Source organism: Tupaia chinensis, unplaced genomic scaffold (genome assembly GCF_000334495.1).
Source record: "Tupaia chinensis unplaced genomic scaffold, TupChi_1.0 Scaffold000627_1, whole genome shotgun sequence".
NCBI lineage: Eukaryota > Metazoa > Chordata > Mammalia > Scandentia > Tupaiidae > Tupaia > Tupaia belangeri.
In genome coordinates, this window is record NW_006160147.1 from 4,818,672 (window position 1) to 4,835,847 (window position 17,176).

The 17,176-nt window shown below is 43.1% G+C and overlaps 1 protein-coding gene across 5 annotated transcripts in view; it reads left to right on the forward strand.

The window, feature by feature from the left end:
- The window catches only part of SRGAP2 (SLIT-ROBO Rho GTPase activating protein 2), a 288,633-nt gene that overhangs the window by 218,572 nt on the left and 52,885 nt on the right, over positions 1-17,176 (forward strand). For all 5 annotated transcript variants that reach the window (XM_014591898.2, XM_006159270.3, XM_006159271.3 and 2 more), the window contains exons 9-11: positions 973-1,170; positions 13,828-13,912; positions 16,933-16,960. In XM_014591898.2, coding sequence (XP_014447384.1) covers positions 973-1,170; positions 13,828-13,912; positions 16,933-16,960 — 311 coding nt within the window. The remainder of the gene's footprint in view (positions 1-972; positions 1,171-13,827; positions 13,913-16,932; positions 16,961-17,176) is intronic.

Genomic DNA, 17,176 nt, shown 5'->3' on the forward strand with positions numbered 1-17,176 from the left:
CCCTGGTGCGCCTCTTGCCTGCTGCCATCTGGGAGCAGGTGGAAGGAGCATGCAGAGAATGTCCGGGCTGCCATAAACATTTCCTAGCCAAATGTAGGCTTGGACTTTCCCCCTCTGCTACATCCTGCCCTTGAACTCCAGGAAGTTGCTCTTACATTGCCAAAGGTTGTGTTCTATTTTGAGCTTTTGCAAAATGCTTTTTTTCCCCCTCTACACATTTAATCAAAATGGCACTTGGCAGCTGTGTGAACAATATTGTGTCTCTGAAACCACCCCCTCGTGCCTGGCTTTTTCCAGCATTTTCAAACAAACAGAGGCCTTTGACTTTGACACTTCAAACATCTCTGTCCTCTTAGGAAAGGGTGACTTCCTTCTGGGCCTGTGTATTTGCTTTTAACTACTAGTTCAAAAGGGCAGTATGATTGATGATCTAGCTTTTTTGTTAAGCTCAGATGGCTTCTTACCTTGCATCTTAGTAAGTCTTAGTTTTCCAAGAATGGTCAAGAAGGACTGGGGATGGGTCACTTAGTTTGCAAATGGGGAAACAAGTTCATCAGTTTGTTGAAGATCATGACACAGACCTTGGGAATTTGCAGCACAAGACTGCTCACACATTTTAACTAGCTCTTGTGTACGACGAAGTTGGTTTGGATTTGTTTCGTTCTCCTTCCCTTAGCACTTCCATTACAACAAAACTAATATTAAATTTAAACATAAATATTAAATGAACAAGCTGAGTCAAGTACATAGCGTGAAGAAGGTAGTGGTCCTCTCTGGAGGGGTAGCACACTCTGGCAGAGCCCATGCGATAGTTTTCACTCCACGATGTCCAATGGGAAGCAGAACTGCACCCTCTTAGAGCATCCTCCACCCTTCCACAGCCTACTCCTCCTCCCACTTCTCCAAGCTTCTCCATCACCTGCTATTTTGCAATCTGCCCCTCATGCATTGGGTTGGCCTTTGTCATTGCAGGTAAAGAAGACAATGGAGGCCACCCTTCAGACCATCCAGGACATTGTGACTGTAGAAGATTTTGATGTGTCTGACTGCTTCCAATACAGCAACTCCATGGAGTCTGTCAAGTCCACAGTCTCAGAAACCTTCATGAGCAAGCCTAGCATCGCTAAGAGGAGAGCCAACCAGCAAGAAACAGAGCAGTTTTATTTCACGGTAAGGGAGCTCAGTGGCCTTTTAAGAGCATCAGCAGGTACTGTGGTATACAAGGGAGATGGGACTCAGAATCCTTGCCAAGTGCCAGAAAGGCAGGCTTCGAATATTCTGAATCTGAGCATACTTGGAGATCATCCCTATACTTAAAGGCACAAACATGAATAAGTTGTAAATGTCTAACACAGACCACCAAGAGGAAGGATGTTCCCAAGTATGCTACTAAGAACCAGCTAGGGGAACCAGCAGTTAGCGTAAAGGCTATGTTGCTGGACTCCCATGTAGTCGACTGTGGTTCACGTCCTGGACCCGGTGTCTTAAAACTCACGCTGGGCGCATGTGCGTGCGTGCCCAAGATCCCAAGAGGAGAATGGAGGAGAAGGGATTGCGGCGTGGCCATCCCCCCTGGGGGGTGATTTCTCGCTTTCTGTCTCTATGTCTCTCTCTGTCTGTCTGGCGAGCGCACGTGCCCTATAGCGAAAACCTCTCCAAAAAAAAAAAAAGAACCAGCTAGCAGGCTTTCATTTGAGAGCTTTCTTCTCAGCTGTATGGGATCATCAAAGGGGGACTTCTTATTTTGCTTTGCTCTTGGGAGTAACTTTATAGATATTCTGGCTTACACGTATCTTGTTTTCTAAAGTCTATAGTCTACTATAAGTGATATGACATTATTTTATAACTTGGATTGTTGAGAAACTATTTTTCATAATTTTGTGTAATTGCCAGAGGGCATTTGAGCTTGCCAGAGAGAGAGGAGATCCCCCAGTGGGGTGCTACAATCCCTTCTCCTCCATTTCTCTATCCTGCTGGGATTCTGGACATGGACACACATGTGCCCCCCACACACATGGTTTTTTGTTTTTTTTTTTTCTGGAGAGGGTTTTGCTATAGGCCATGTGTGCTTGCCAGAAAGACAGAAACAGAGACAGAAAGCGAGAAATCACCCCCCAGCGGGGCCACACTTCAATCTCTTCTCCTCTATTCTCCTCCCAAGATCTTGGGCACACACGCACATGCGCCCAGCTTGAGTTTCAGCCACTAGGTCCGGGACTCGAACCATGGTCGACTACATGGGAGTTCAGCAACATAGCCATTATGCCATCTGTTGATCCCACATCTTTTTTAAGCATATGGGATTCAGACTGCTGTTGGCTGTGTGGAATCTGACTCCTTTGAACACTAAGCCATAGGACAAACCCTGTTTTTCAAAATTATTGCTAAAATTCAAAGAGATCGTTCATGTACAACATTGTTTTGTAGAGAATTCTAAGATACTGTATTTTATTATTCATGTATTTATAGTCTTTTCTTAGACAGATGGACCCCTCCTTTTTTTTAAGTAGTGTTAACAGTCCTTTGGAAAGTTGCTAGCTGGTCTTTGGTGCTGCTTTTTAATAATTAAGTTATTTTGAGCTTGCCAAGTAGTATTTATTACTTGGACTAAAATTTATTTCCTAATCTTCTGACGACCAAGAAAGGAAAAATTAAGTTTACAGATGTGAGATGAAATATAGCCAGTGAATATGCATACTGATTCTGAATGAAAGGAATTAACTTGTTTTTCAGTCAAGAAACAGTCTGCATGCAGTAAATTGAATTTTTCCTCCTACTGGAACAATTTGTTTAATTCTTCTTTGAACATTGCCCTTTCTCCATTAAGAACACTAATGATTTGCTAACTTTTTAAAAAGAAATCTGTTTTTTGAATTAGTTAAGCTCAGAATCCTTCAGAATTTTTTAATCATGTAGAAGGCTGTTGAAAGGGAGTAATTTATCAGTATTCTTCTAAAACAACTTTTTTTTTTTTTTTTGGAGAGGTTTTTGCTATAGGGCGCATGCGCTCACCGTAAAACAACTTTTTAGATTGTTATACTAAGCAAAAGTATATTCATTATATAAAGTATAGAACCAAGAAGAAAATCAGGCCAAAGGGTGGCATGGTGGATGAGGCACTGGACTTTCACAACTGCCTGAGTCCTGAACCTGGTGGTTTACTTTCTTGCTTTCTCTTTCTCTCTCTATCTGTCTCTCTCTAGTGAATGCACATGCCCTATAACAAATTAAAATTAAATTAGTAATAATGATACATAAAATTAAATTAAATAATTCTTAATAAAAAAGAAACAAGAAGAAAATAAAAATCATCTATAATCCTACCCCGTAAAGATAATGGTGTTAGGATATATTCTTTTGCAGTCTTTCTTCTGTGCAGACACAAACATATATGGGAGCACATATTTATGACTTTATTACATAAAATAAGCTATTGCGTTAAATATTGTTCTATAAGCCAAGACACTTAATTATAACATCTTTTAAACCCCTTTATAACACTAAAGTATACTAAAAAATAATGGAAAGACTTTTTGGGTTATTCATTCTTTTTTTGTTGTTTTTTTAATTTGCTAGAGGGCATGTGGAGAGAGAGAGGAAAAGTGAGAGGCACCCCCCCGGGGGGATGGCCATTTCACAATCCCTTCTCCATTCCTCTCAAGACTTCAGGAATGTATGCACACGTGTCTGGCATGTTTCTCAAGCTGCCAGATCTGTGACTTGAACCATGCAGTCAGCCATGTAGGATTCAGCCTCCTTAGCCACCACACTATAGGTTAGCCCTATCTATTTATTTTTTCTCTTTTTTTGGAGAGGTTTTTGCTACTGGGTGTGTGCGCTCTCCAGAAAGACAGAGAGAGACAGAGAGAAAGAAAGCGAGAAATCACCCCGCAGGGTGGATGGCCACGTTGCAATCCCTTCTCCTCCATTCTCCTCTCAGGATCCTGAGCACACACACACATGTGCCCAGAGTGAGTTTAAGCCAATGGGTCTGGGACTCGAACCCCAGTCAACTACATGGGAGTCCAGAATGTTTTTTACTTTATGTATTTTTTTTTTACAAGGTTTTTGCCATAGGGTGTGTGTGATCACTGGAGAAAGAGAGATAAAGTGAGAAATCACTCCCTGGGGAGATAGCCATACCGCAATCCCTTCTCCATTCTCCTCTCCAGATTTTAGGTATCCATGCACACATGTCCGGCATGATTTTTCAAGCCACCAAGTCCAAGACTCAAACTGAAGTCAACCATGTGGGAGTCTAGCACCTTAAATACATGCCATATGCTGGCCCCATTACTTCATATATTTCTTTTTCTTTTTAAGAGAGAGATTTTTGCGATAGGGTGCACGTACTCCCCTAAGAGAAAGAGAGAGATGGAGAAACAGAAAGCAAGAAATCACCTCCCCCCCCCCCCAGTGGGATAACCACAATGCAATCCCTCCTCCTCTATTAACCTCTTGAGATTTGGGGCAAACACAAGCTCCTGGCATTAACTTTAAGTCACCAGGTCCAGGATTCAAACCACAGTCGACTATATGGGAGTCCAGCAACATAACATTTACACCATCTGCTGGTCCCTACTTCATTTATTTCTAAACAGTTACAAGAGATTGGTTTTTATACTAAAAAAATAGAAAATTTCAAAAATACAGATATTCGTATGTACATGAATGCCAAGCAGAATGAGTGTGGTTTTTTTGACCTTGAAGGAGAGCACCACATATTGGACTGGGGAAGAGAATGGCATTCATTGAGAATAGAACAGAATGCGCAAACACATAAAGGCACGCAAAACCCTGGTTGGATGTTAGAAGAACTTCTTGACTATAATGAGGACTGTGTCACTGCCCCAAGCTTCATTATCTAAGGAGCTTGTCGAACACTCTCTAGAGGCTTTTAATAATAGGATTGTTTGGCTGGTCTGCCTGGGCTGCTTAGATATAACACTACTTAAATGGCCCAATCTCATTACATTGTAAAAGATTTGCATTTTAGGTTAAGTAAGAAATTTTGAGCATAGAATTCTGTAGTTAAGACCATCTATCAAAATTACTTTTTGGGTTTAAATAAATCTATGACATTTGTATTCAAAGTTGACCTATCGTAAAAGAAGGAATGACTGTATTCAAATTGGTGACCTCTCAAATCCTTTCACCTTCTGTCTGAATGCACTGATGTCCTCTAACCCATTTCCTGTCTTTTGTGACCATAGTGCTACTTATCAAAATTGCGTGCAAATTTCCATGGTTAACAGGAAGAGTTTTTGTCTGGGCTTGTCTAGTAAAGGACTTACGAGAGAGGTCATCATGTTTGTGACTGGTTCTTGAAATGTGTTAGATAATTCATTTCATGATAAAAGGGGATTTAGGGAGGGTAGCGAAATGGGCATTTAAGAAAAGGGACTGCCTAGTGGTTAAAAAGGGGAGTTTTCAGAATGTGTCAGCCTGACATTTTGGCAGGGCATTAGAGAAACACACGGGCAACAATTGTGGAGGTAACAGGCTATAAAAAGCATACCTACAGTTGTGCTGGCTTCATACAGTTTGGCAAGCACAGACAGCTACTCCATTTAACATGGACACCTCCTTTTCTTTTTTTTCTAGTTGTCAAAGGGTGCTCACCAGAGAGAGATGGAGAGAGAGAGAGAGAGAGAGAGAGAGAAGTCGCCCCCCCCAATGGAGTGTGGTCACTCCACGATCCCATCCCTTCTCCTTTATTTCTCCATCCTGTTGGAATCTTAAATGTGCCCACACGTCCATCCTGTTTTTCAAGCGGCTACAGATAGGATTCGAACTGTAGTTAGCCATGTGGAATCGGGCTCCCTTAACCACTAAGCTATGGAACCAGCCCCCTTTTGTCTTTTTTATTCTGATTATTAAAAGTGTGTTTCTAGGGATGTCAGTTGGCATGGTGATTAAGACACTGGACTCCCTCATGGCCAATTGCAGTTTGAGTCCTGGACCTGGTGACTTAGTTTCTCACTTTCCCTCTCTCTGTCTCTCTCTGGTCAAATTTCAAAAAAAATAATAAAATTAAATAAATAATTATTTTTAAAAGTGGGCTTCTTTAAAAAATTGTAAAATTTCAGAAGGGCATACAGAAAAAAGTAAATCTTCTTCCCTACTTCCTCTCATCTCTGTCAGTAACTAAATCCAGCTTCTTCTGTGTCCTTCCAGAGATATTCTATGTATAAGCCACCATGTGCATGTCTATAAATACCTTTTTTAATAATTATTTATTTAATTGTATTTATTCATATTTTTAAAAATTTGACGAGAGTGAGAGAGAGAGAGAAGGAAAGTGAGAAAGCAAGCCACCAGGTCCAGGACTCGAACTGTGGTTGGCCATGTGGGAGTGTCCAGTGCCTTAACCACCACACCACCTGCTGGTCCCTATAAATACCTTTTAATACAATACATTACACTATAAATGTAATGAAATACGATAGATATACAAATACAAATAGAAGTATACTATTCATTCTCGTCTTCATTTTATTTTTTCACTTTCAGATATTATTTTCATATTAGTCAAGAAGGATCTGCCTTCTTTTTCAATGGCTCACTGTATTCCACTATAGGGATGTACAATTATTTACTTTACCCTTTCCCTATTTTTTAGGTGGTAATGTTCACTCTTTAGCCAAGGCTTATCAAAGCCTGATAGGGCTGGCATTTCTCCTCCTACGAGGAGTTGAAGTATGAGGTTCTTGTATGGGAACTAGAATGGGGAAGGGGTTAAAGACTATGGATGATAAAATAACAGAACTATTTTGCCTAAATTCTTAGGGATAGGCTTGTGTAAGGCACCAGGAAAAGAGACAGTCCCTTGGCCATCCGGGCAGTGCACTAGACCACTAGACTTGGAACTGTGGTCTGAGATAATTATTTATCTTAGTATTTTCCTGCAGGCCTTCAGTAGGCATGTGCTAAGGAGGTACAAATGAATGAGTGTCCCTGCCCTGTCAATTAAACTAGGGAGATGTGCTCTGTGTAAGGTTTACTCTATTATGTATTCTGTCTGACAGCTGTTTCCTGCTTTAAAAATTGACGGGGAGGAGGGGAAACATCAGCGTGCCTGGATGGTGGGGAAGCAGCCACAATCCTGACATCTGTCTGTCTCTGCACATGGGGCTGGGAAGGCTAGCTTATTCCTCCTACCACTCCACCCCCTTGCTGCAGTGGATACTTACGGCCTTGGATTCACCCTATGTAAGAGTGTATGTACGGAGCTGGCAGGTGACGTGTTGGTTGAAGGAGCTGGACTCCCACATGGCCGACCATGGTTCAAGTCCCGAACATGGTGGCTTGCTTTCTCACTTTCCCTCTCTCTCTGTCTTTCTGTGTTAGAACTGTAAAATAATAATAATAAAGTAGGGATCAGCAGTTAGCATAATGGCTATGTCTCTGGACTCCCATGTAGTCGACCGCAGTTCGCATCCCAGACCCGGTGGCTTAAAACTTACGCCGGGCGCATGTGCGTGTGTGCCCAAGATCCCGAGAGGAGAATGGAAGAGAAGGGATTGCAGCGTGGCCATCCTCCCTGGGGGGTGATTTCTTGCTTTCTGTCTGTCTCTCTCTGTCAGTCTGGCGAGCGCACGTGCCCTATAGCAAAAACCTCTCAAAAAAATAATAATAATAATAATAAAGTTAAATTTGGGAAAAAAAAAGGGTGTATATAAAGGGAAAAGGATTTTTAAAATTAAATTTGAGAGCAGTTTTCATGATTCTCACTATATTTTAACAAATTATTTAATTTTATTCATTTATTCATTTATTTTAGTTTGACCAGACAGAGAAGGAAAGTAAAAAAGAAAGCCTCCAGGTTTGGGACTCAAACCACGGTTGGCCATGTGGGAGTGTCCAGCACCTTAACTATCATGCCACCTGCTGGCCCCCTTACTATAATTTTTTAAAGAATCATTTTATTTAATTATATTTATCATCATCTTTTTTTTTTCTTTTTTAAAAATTTGACCAGAGGGAAACAGAGAGAAAAGGAGAAAGTGAAAAAGCAAGCTGCCGGGTCTGGACTAGAACTGTGGTCAGCTGTTATTTTTGATAGTATGCACATTTGTTTTTTTAAGAATTATTTTATTTAACTTTATTTATTATTATATCATTATTACTTTTCAGTTTGATCAGAGAGAGACAGAGAGAGAGAGAGGAAGTGAGAAAGCAAGCCACCAGGACCAAGACTTAAACCGTGGTCGGCCATGTGGGAGTCTAGCGCCTTTAACCACCATGCCACTTGCTGGCCCCACTATATGTTTTAAAAGACCCCAAACCTGCTTTGATTAATTCCTTTTATTTATTTATTTATTTATTTTTTGGAGAGGTTTTTGCTATAGGGCATGTGCGCTCGCCAGACAGACAGAGAGAGACAGACAGAAAGCGAGAAATCACCCCCCAGGGAGGATGGCCACGCCACAATCCCTTCTCCTCCATGCTCCTCTAGGGATCTTGGGCACGCATGCACACGGGCCCCACATGAGTTTAAGCCACCAGGTCGGGGTCTCAAACCGCAGTCAGCTACATGGGAGTCCAGCGACATAGCCATTACGCTAATTGCTGGTCCCCATCCCTTTTATATATTTAGCATAAGGCAAAGAAATTTAAGGGAGGAATGTATTTATGTTGTCTGAGCAGGTAATTCACTTTTCAAGTACCTACTAATTATGGTAATGCTTATTATGCTGCTTCATATTCAGTAACTATGAAAATGATATTATTCCCATTTTCCTGATCTAAAAACTAAAACTTGGGGCTTAACTAATTGTCCCAAGGTAGCAGAGTTAAGTAGTAGGACTAAAATATTCCTAGTCAAGCATTTCATTTTACTCCAACTAAAATGTCAGGGAGAGAGTGCTTAGAAAGAAAAATTATTGTGTTAATACTTTTCAACAAATAAAATGTATTGCTAATAGTTAACAAACCAATTAGGAATTAAATAAGGAAGTAAGAAATAAATTCATAATGGGACCAGCAGTTAGCGTAATGGCTATGTCGCTGGATTCCCATGTAGTCGACCATGGTTCGAGTCCCAGACCCGGTGGCTTAAACTCACGCCGGGCACGTGTGTGTGTGCCCAAGATCCCGAGAGGAGAATGGAGGAGAAGGGATTGCGGCGTGGCCGGCCCCCCTTGGGGGGTGATTTCTCGCTTTCTGTCTCTCTGTCTCTCTCTGTCTTTCTGGCGCGCGCACACACCCTATAGTGAAAACCTCTCCAAAAAAAAAAAAAAAAAAGAAAGAAATTCATAAGATCATAAAAACTGAAGTTTCACGATGGCACAGAACAAAAACATCCAATAAGCTCTTTGCTTCCTTTTCTCCTTTTTGGAGAAATTCTCAGTTTTATAATATTGATTATAAAAGTTGGGGTTGCAGTCGGGCTCTGGTCAGACTATGTTTTAAGAACTTGATTTTATTTTGCTCATCTGTGAGTTACCTAAAATACAACACTACAGTTTCTTTTACTCGCTATTGAGGAAAACCCTAGTCATCCCTTTAACTTTGGGTGCTTGGTCAGAGAAGCTGGGTGTAAGGAATGGAATGAAAGAAAATTAATTACCTAGTATTAGGTAATTAAATAAAGTGACCCTCACTGACAAAGGAAGGGATTTTGAGATTTCACATTAATAGCTCTTTACCTGGCCTCCTGATCTCCAGAAGTCACTGAAAAGCCACTTATTTCTCCGTTACCTTCACCTTTCTTGTCTCCTTTGTCTGTGTGTCTGTCCAGCACAGATGAGGCCTTCTAACTCAACCGTGCTGATAAAGGCAAGGACATTCGTCCCCAGCTTATTCCTCATACAGATGAGTTCCGACTCAAAGCAGGGTAGAGAGGTGATAAATAACATGCCTGCAAACCTTCCCGTGGACCCAGCTCACCTAGTGGAAAACTCCCAGCCATGACTTCCACACAGCATTAGAGATGCAGGTCATACCTTGACACGATTTTGATCCTTCAGGATTTAATGGAACCCGAAAAGGCAATCCATCATACCTCTTTATCAGATTTTTATTTTAATGGTTCACTGAGTGACAGCCAGTTAACTGGTGAGCTGTGAACATGAATGAAAAAAATAATTTTCGGAATCACCAGTAGAAACATGAGTGAGAAGAAAGAATTTGGATCCATCTCCTCTCACATTTTGGCTGTTTTCTGGGCATTCTGGTCTTGTTTTGAGGGTTACAGCTTCTCAGGGAATTTTCCTCATTAGGAAACCTTTAAAGTCTCCTGGGGTAACTTTGCAAAGAGAGGCCTTTGAGGGTTATGTTGTTCTCTCTGGATGCTTCCTGAAGGCTTTTCACCTCTGGGCCCTAAAGTACTGTTCCAAGCTCACAATTAGGCATTGGTTGGGGATTAAGATATCACCCAGGGAGGACTGACAGCAGGTGAGCTGCCAGCTGGAGCAGATGGAAAGGGGAAGGTGACAAGGGAGCCCCATTTTCATGCAGATGTTCTCGTGCAAAAGCATAAAGGAGCACAGGGGACTGTGCGTGAGTAGGACAGTGAAAATGATTTGCTACAGGGCTTGTTTTAGGTTGGTTTTATATTTCATGTAGGGAGTGGGGCAAGTTTAGGGACTGGGATTGTAACTGCTGAGGTTGGTTCAGTCCTTAGAACCATGCAACTACACGTTCATTTTACTCGTTCTTCATGCATTTCTTGAGTGTCTACTATCTGTTAGGCACAGTACTAGTAAATATCAAGGGTGCAAAGGGCGGTGAATCATGTGGTCTCTAACCAGAGGGAAGAAGTAACCTGGAGAGGAAGACACATGAGTAGTAAGCCCTCTGTGGGCTGGGCTGCAGTGGCCGCGCTGCTAAGACACTGTGCTCCACAGGCTGGAACTACATGAGGGGCTCAGGTTCAATTCCTGGTCCAACCCAAAAGCCAAGCAGTGGGTGCACCTGTAATCCCAGGGACTCAGGGAGGCTGAGGCAGAAGGATCATAAGCTCAAGGCTGGCCTGGGCAACATAGTGACTCTGTTTGAGGCAGGAGGACCATGACACGGCAGACCCAACTTTTAAAAGATAAATAAATAAGGTCAGTCAGTGACATGGAGGTTAAGGTAGATGGATCCCATGCGGTTGACTATGGTTCCAGTCCCTGGCCTGGCAACTTGGAAAACATGCCAGGCAAGTGTGCGTGCCTCACCAAAATCCCAAGAGGAGAACAGAGGAGAAGGGATTGTGGTGTGGTCATCACCCCTTGGAGGGGGGGTGATTTCTCATTTTCCTCTCTCTCCCTTCCTCCTCATCCAGGCGAGTACACGTGCCCTATAGCAAAACTAATAATAATAATAGTAAATAAGCGGATAATCAAACTATTCATGACAAGGCTATGTGCGAGGTGCTGTCATGGAGGTTTGCAAGGCAGTACATGCCAGAGAAAGATATGTCTTCTTTGTTTTTAAGTAAGAGGGGGAGAGAGAGGCAAGGTTTTAGTTAAAAGTTCACATGGTATGGAAAAGTATAGAGTAAAAGTAACTAACAGTTTTCACCTTTTCTTTGTATGTCTTAATCCTAAATTGTGATAGCCATGAAATCAAAGGCTGCATATGTAATTATATTGTTTGGCTTAATACACATGAAAAGAGAACTATTTTTTTAGGGAGGTTTTTGCTATCGGGCGCATGTGCTAGCCAGAGAGACAGAGACAGAAAGTGAGAAATCACCCCTGAGAGGGGATGGCCACACTGCAATCCCTCCTTCATTTCCTCTTGGGATTTTGGGCATGCACACACATGCACCCAGCATGAATTTTAAGCCTCGAGTCCAGAACGTGAACCACAGTTGACTAAGTGGGAGTCCAGCGACATAACCATTAAGCCATTTGCTGGCCCCAGGAGAGCTATTTTTTAAGAAATTATTTATTTAATTTTATTTACTTATTTATTTTATTTTTTAATTTGATCAGAGAGAGAGAAAGGGAAAGTGATGAAGCAAGCTACTAGATGGCCATGAACTGCAGTCAGTTATGTGGACGTCCAGTGCCTTAACCATCATGCCACCTGCTGTCGCAAAAAGATAGACTTATTCTTTCTCCTTCCTTCCCTTTCTCTCTTTCTTGACCTTGGACTTCCCAACCTCCAGAACTGTAAAAAAATAAATATCTTTATAAACAAAAGAAGATAGAACTATTATACTTTAAAAGGTCTTATTCACGTAACTCAACCATCTCACTATCACCAATGTTCTTAGATCACACTTTGGAAAACCCTACCATTTGGCTTCTGAGTTTAGACATGACTGGATGAACCATTGCAGCAAGAGACAACCAACACAAACAAAGATCCCCAAGAGTAGCCATTAGAGAAGGGAAAGACACCATACTGAGAGTCCAAAGGGCCAGGGTCCAGGCCTGGCACTACCACTTACTAACTTGCAACAATCAGCAGTTTATTTGACACCTGTTCCCCTGAGATCATCTTCCAGTCTGTGGTAAGGAAATGATATATTGCCTCTATGTTAAGCAGAGTTGTTATAAGCATCAAATGAGAGAATGTATGCTAAGCTACCGTGCTCCTAAAACTCTTAAGTTGCTACCCATATGAAAAGAATTGATACCATACAGTTTAGCGCTGCTTCCCTGCTTCTTCAGCTCTGTACCATAATGGATGGGGCATTTAATCATAATGGTTAAGAGCACACACTGTACAGTCAAACTGCACAGGTTTAGATACTGTCTCCACCGCTCATTGTTTGACCTTGAACTCTTTAATCAACCTCTGCACACCTCAGTGCCCTCATCCCTAAAATGGGAATACTGTTAATAGTAGATCCTAGGTGGTTTCAGGAGTTGATGCATTCGGGACCAGCAGTTAGCGTAATGGCTATGTCGTTTGGACTCCCATGTAGCCGACCACGGTTCGAGTCCCGGACCCGGTGGCTTAAACTCACGCTGGGTGCATGTGCGTGCGTGCCCAAGATCCCAAGAGGAGAATGGAGGAGAAGGGATTGCATCATGGCCATCCCCCTTGGGGGGGGTGGTGATTTCTCGCTTTCTGTCTGTCTGGTGAGCGCATGCGCCCTATAACAAAAAAAAACTTTCAAAAAAAAAAAAAAAAAAGAGAGAGTTGATGCATTCATCGTCCAGAGAAACAGTTTCTTTCCCTGGGCAGACAGGGGTTGAGAGAGATCAAATCTGAAAATGCAGCACAGCAATCATATTTTGACTGTTAAAGCAGCTGGGATTGCACGTCCAGATTCCCATCTTGGGCTTGGAACTGATGTGTGTGTGCTGGTGGGGGGTGGCAGCCCCTCCCTCTGAGTGCTTAGAAAGCCCAGGCTTTCCATAAAGACTACTCCGTGCAGAGTAGAGAAGGAGAGTGGTTAGGATATGGCTCGGACAAAGGTGCTCAGCTGCTGGCTTGCAGCTGAAGCAAGGGCTGAGCCTCTCCTTGGCATTGTTCCTGCTGTGATGGAATGCACCCTGGGAGGAGCTGGGGCTGGGGCAGGGTGTCAGTGGAGGTGCCAGAGAGCAGTTGTGAATCCTCACACCAAGAGACCAGGGCTCAGTGAGTCCGCCCACCCTTTCTGCTCTTCTTCATTGGAACTGAAGGAGACAGACGAGGGGCTCTTGGAGACAGGGTTTTTATACTGGCCGTGTGGAACTTCCAGGAAAACACAGTGCACGACACTAATCCACCATGAAAATCAGCACCTGCCCGTATGCACTTCGAAGACATTAAAAATGGACCTGGTGGAAATTGGGTCAGAGACCAAATGAACTCTGAAAAAGCGAATTGTCCAGCTGAGCGTCCGTGATTTTTTTTCTTCTTCTCCTGATTGCTCTTTCTCCTCCTCCTCCCTTATAGAAAATGAAGGAGTACCTGGAGGGCAGGAACCTCATCACCAAGTTACAAGCCAAGCACGACCTTCTGCAGAAAACCCTGGGAGAAAGTGAGTGGGGGAATTTTCTGCTGGAGGCCCAGCAGCCAGGGGAGGCCCAGCCCAAGTTTTCTTGCTGTGCATTCGCCTTTCCTCCCCAGCCAGGAGGCCCCATCTTATTATATGAATGCATTTCCCTAGCCTGTTTGATGTGAAAGCACACGCCCCAAATGACTGCTTGAGTAATGGGAAGAGGCCAGTGCTTAATGAAGCACTAATGTGCATCATCTATTTGTTTAAATGGAGCGTGCCTGCTCTCCACCCACTCCCCCTCCTTCGCCTCCTCTGCCTCGACTGGAGTAAAGGGCTGAAGGGTTATTTACTCTCCAGACACTTTGTTCAAACTCCCAGCTGCTCTGTGGCAGGATGGAGGCTGGAGAAGAAGGAAGGGAGCTGTGAGATGAGACCCCCAGCTGCCCTGAGTCGGGGGAGGATCCTCAAATGCAGGAGTGGCAAACAGACTGTAGCTTCCCTGAGAGAACATCAGTTTTCCTTGGCTTTGAAGGGTCCTGGTGCTGTTTAAGAGGCAGCCCTCACTGCTGTGGCTATGCTGAGGCCATGGTGCTGAATGGACTGTCTCACCCCATAGGATGACTTTAACCAGACTCTGGAAAGTAGCAAGGCAGAGAAGGGGCCTGGCACTCTGGACTTTCTCTCCTCGCCTGTCAAACAGAAGGCCAAGGTAGAAAGAGAAGCTTCCCTGGGGCTTTTTTGGCACCCTGCCCACATCTCCTGCCTGGCTCTCAGCATCCTGTGATTAATGGGATTCCCAGGTTGAAATGCCTTTGAATGCCCTGCCCCACTCATCTCCTCACTTAAAGAAGGGAGAGGCTCAGGGGCTGCATGGTGACACCAGTGACAGGCAAACCTGCACTCACGTGGAGGTCCAACACTCGAATTCTTGAGCACTCTTCAGACAAGCTGCAGAGCATCGGAAAACACAATACACTTTGCTCCTTCACCCAAGAATTGGAGTCCCGTATTCACACAGAGCCTCCCACCCACCCTTCTCGCCCTGTCCTTTTTCTGCCCCAGACAACTCCCACAGGTATTAATTCTTTCTGCTCTGATGCCTTTGATCTTAATGTGAAGAAAGCCTGCTGGGTAACTTCTGTTCTCTCCTCCCTCATCACACAAGGGACTCAGACTAAACAGGTTTGAGCATTGAGAGCCAAACTTGGCTTGTAGAAAATCTTTACTCTTGGGTTATCAGATTGCTCCATGGGGAATTAGAGGAAAGAAAGCCCAGAACTATTTAGAACACGCTATAGCTGTGATTTGTTTTGGTCAAGACATTCTAAGCATGGCCCATAAGTAAAACAGGGCCTTGGGGTGTGTCCAGGTGTGTGTGTGTGTGCATGTGTATGTGTGTGTGAGAGAGAGAATAGGTTTTGCTCACATGCATACTGCATTAAAGGGGCTACCATGGAGGGAATGGAGGCTGACCATTCATTAATGCTGCAAATTGCCTCAATCTAAAGATGACACACTCTAGCAATAAAAAAAAAAAAAAAGCTGTAAATCTTCCTGTATGCAAGTCATCATGTCCCTGCTTTCTGTATGTATTTGTCACTGTAATGCAAGAGCCACTTGTTCTTGCCACAGAGGGATAATTGATGTGTATGAATATTCCGTGATGGGAATAGGACAGATGTTGAAAATCATGGCTCAGAATAATATTTTTGCAATGAAAGCAGAGCCTTTGGTAATAAGAGGCTGTTAGGGGCAGGGGGTGGTGTTGCTAAAGATAATCAACAATTAGCAACCTGTAAAAAAAAAAAAAAAAAAAAAGCCCTCCCTTCCCCTCCCCCATCTCTTGGCATTTCTAGGAACTTGGCTGAGGAGGGTAGGAGTGAACGCCCCTTTTCCAGATCTGCTCCTGCTGGGGTTTGCCCCTAGTGTATCTAATACAGATCAAGCTTCACTAACTGTGGATCCAAAGAAAATAACATATATTACATCATGGCCAAGTATACATGCATATATATTTTTTAAAGAATTTTTAAATTTTATTTATTATTAGTATTTCTTTTTTTAATTTGACCAGAGGGAGACAAAGAGAGAGAAGGAAAGTGAGAAAGCAAGCCACCAGGTCCAGGATTGGAACTGCAACCTGCAATGTGGGATTCCAGCACCCCAATCACTATGTCATCTGCTGGCCTGAATATATATATATTTTAAATATAATAATTGGGGACCGGTAGGTGGTGTGGTGGCAGAGGTGCTGGCTTCCACATAGAGCTGACCGCAGTTCAAGTCCTACACTTGGCAGCTTGCTTTCTAACTTTCCCTTTCTGTTTCTCCCTGGTAAAATGAAAAAATAGTAATAATAAATAAAAATAAATAAATAATTCTTTTTTAAAATTTAATAATATTTTTAGGAATACTTTAAGTTTCTCTATTTCATTTTTTGAAAGTGGCTATTACCCATTAAACAATTAGGGCCCACTACTGGATTGAGAACCATGATTTGATAACAATATCAACATTAAATCTCACCTTTCCCTTTCCCTCCTAGGTCAACCTAACAGGGATAATTTAATATAAATCCAAAGCAAGAACATCCACATTTTCTCCCTTCTCTGCCCAAACAACCCTTGTTTCTTTCTTCCCCTCTCAATCCCTTCGTGTGCGTGAGTGTGTGTGTGTTCACATACTCAGGAGTAAGCCAACTGTGTCTCTTCCTGCCACACACACATCCAACATGTACACAAGAGAAGCTGAATTTTATCTCCAGGAAGGCTTCTAATAATTTTTTCCCTAAAGTATAATCTACCTTACTATGTTTCCCCTACATCTACCCTTGGTTTCCTGTTGGGAAGAGGAGCTGACAAACCTAAGGTTTAGCAATATCGGCACTGGGAACCAGCATCAAAACCCCTTCTTGTCCAGGCTCTCCTCTTCTTTTTAGCCTTGCTGCTACACTAGTGGCCCTCTGGGAGAAGGCAGAGCATGCCATTCCTAGGAGTAGGTCTCCTTCTTTCACCCCCTTTTGCTTCAACATATGCTTTTCGCTTTTGTCTTTCCAACAGGTCAGCGGACAGATTGCAGTCTGGCCAGGTAGGTGTGGCCTGGGACAGCCCTAGAAAGGGATAAAGTAAGGCCCACGGGATAGATTCCAGTCTGGGAGGAGCCAAGGAGTTGAGTTGTAAGGGCATTGAATGACTTTGCAAAGGAGTGGCCTGGGTGGGGGGGGTGGACGGAAGGGGATTGCTTCCTTCTCTCTCCCTTGCGGACTTCATTTGCTCTCAAGTAGAAATGGGGTTTGCTATGACT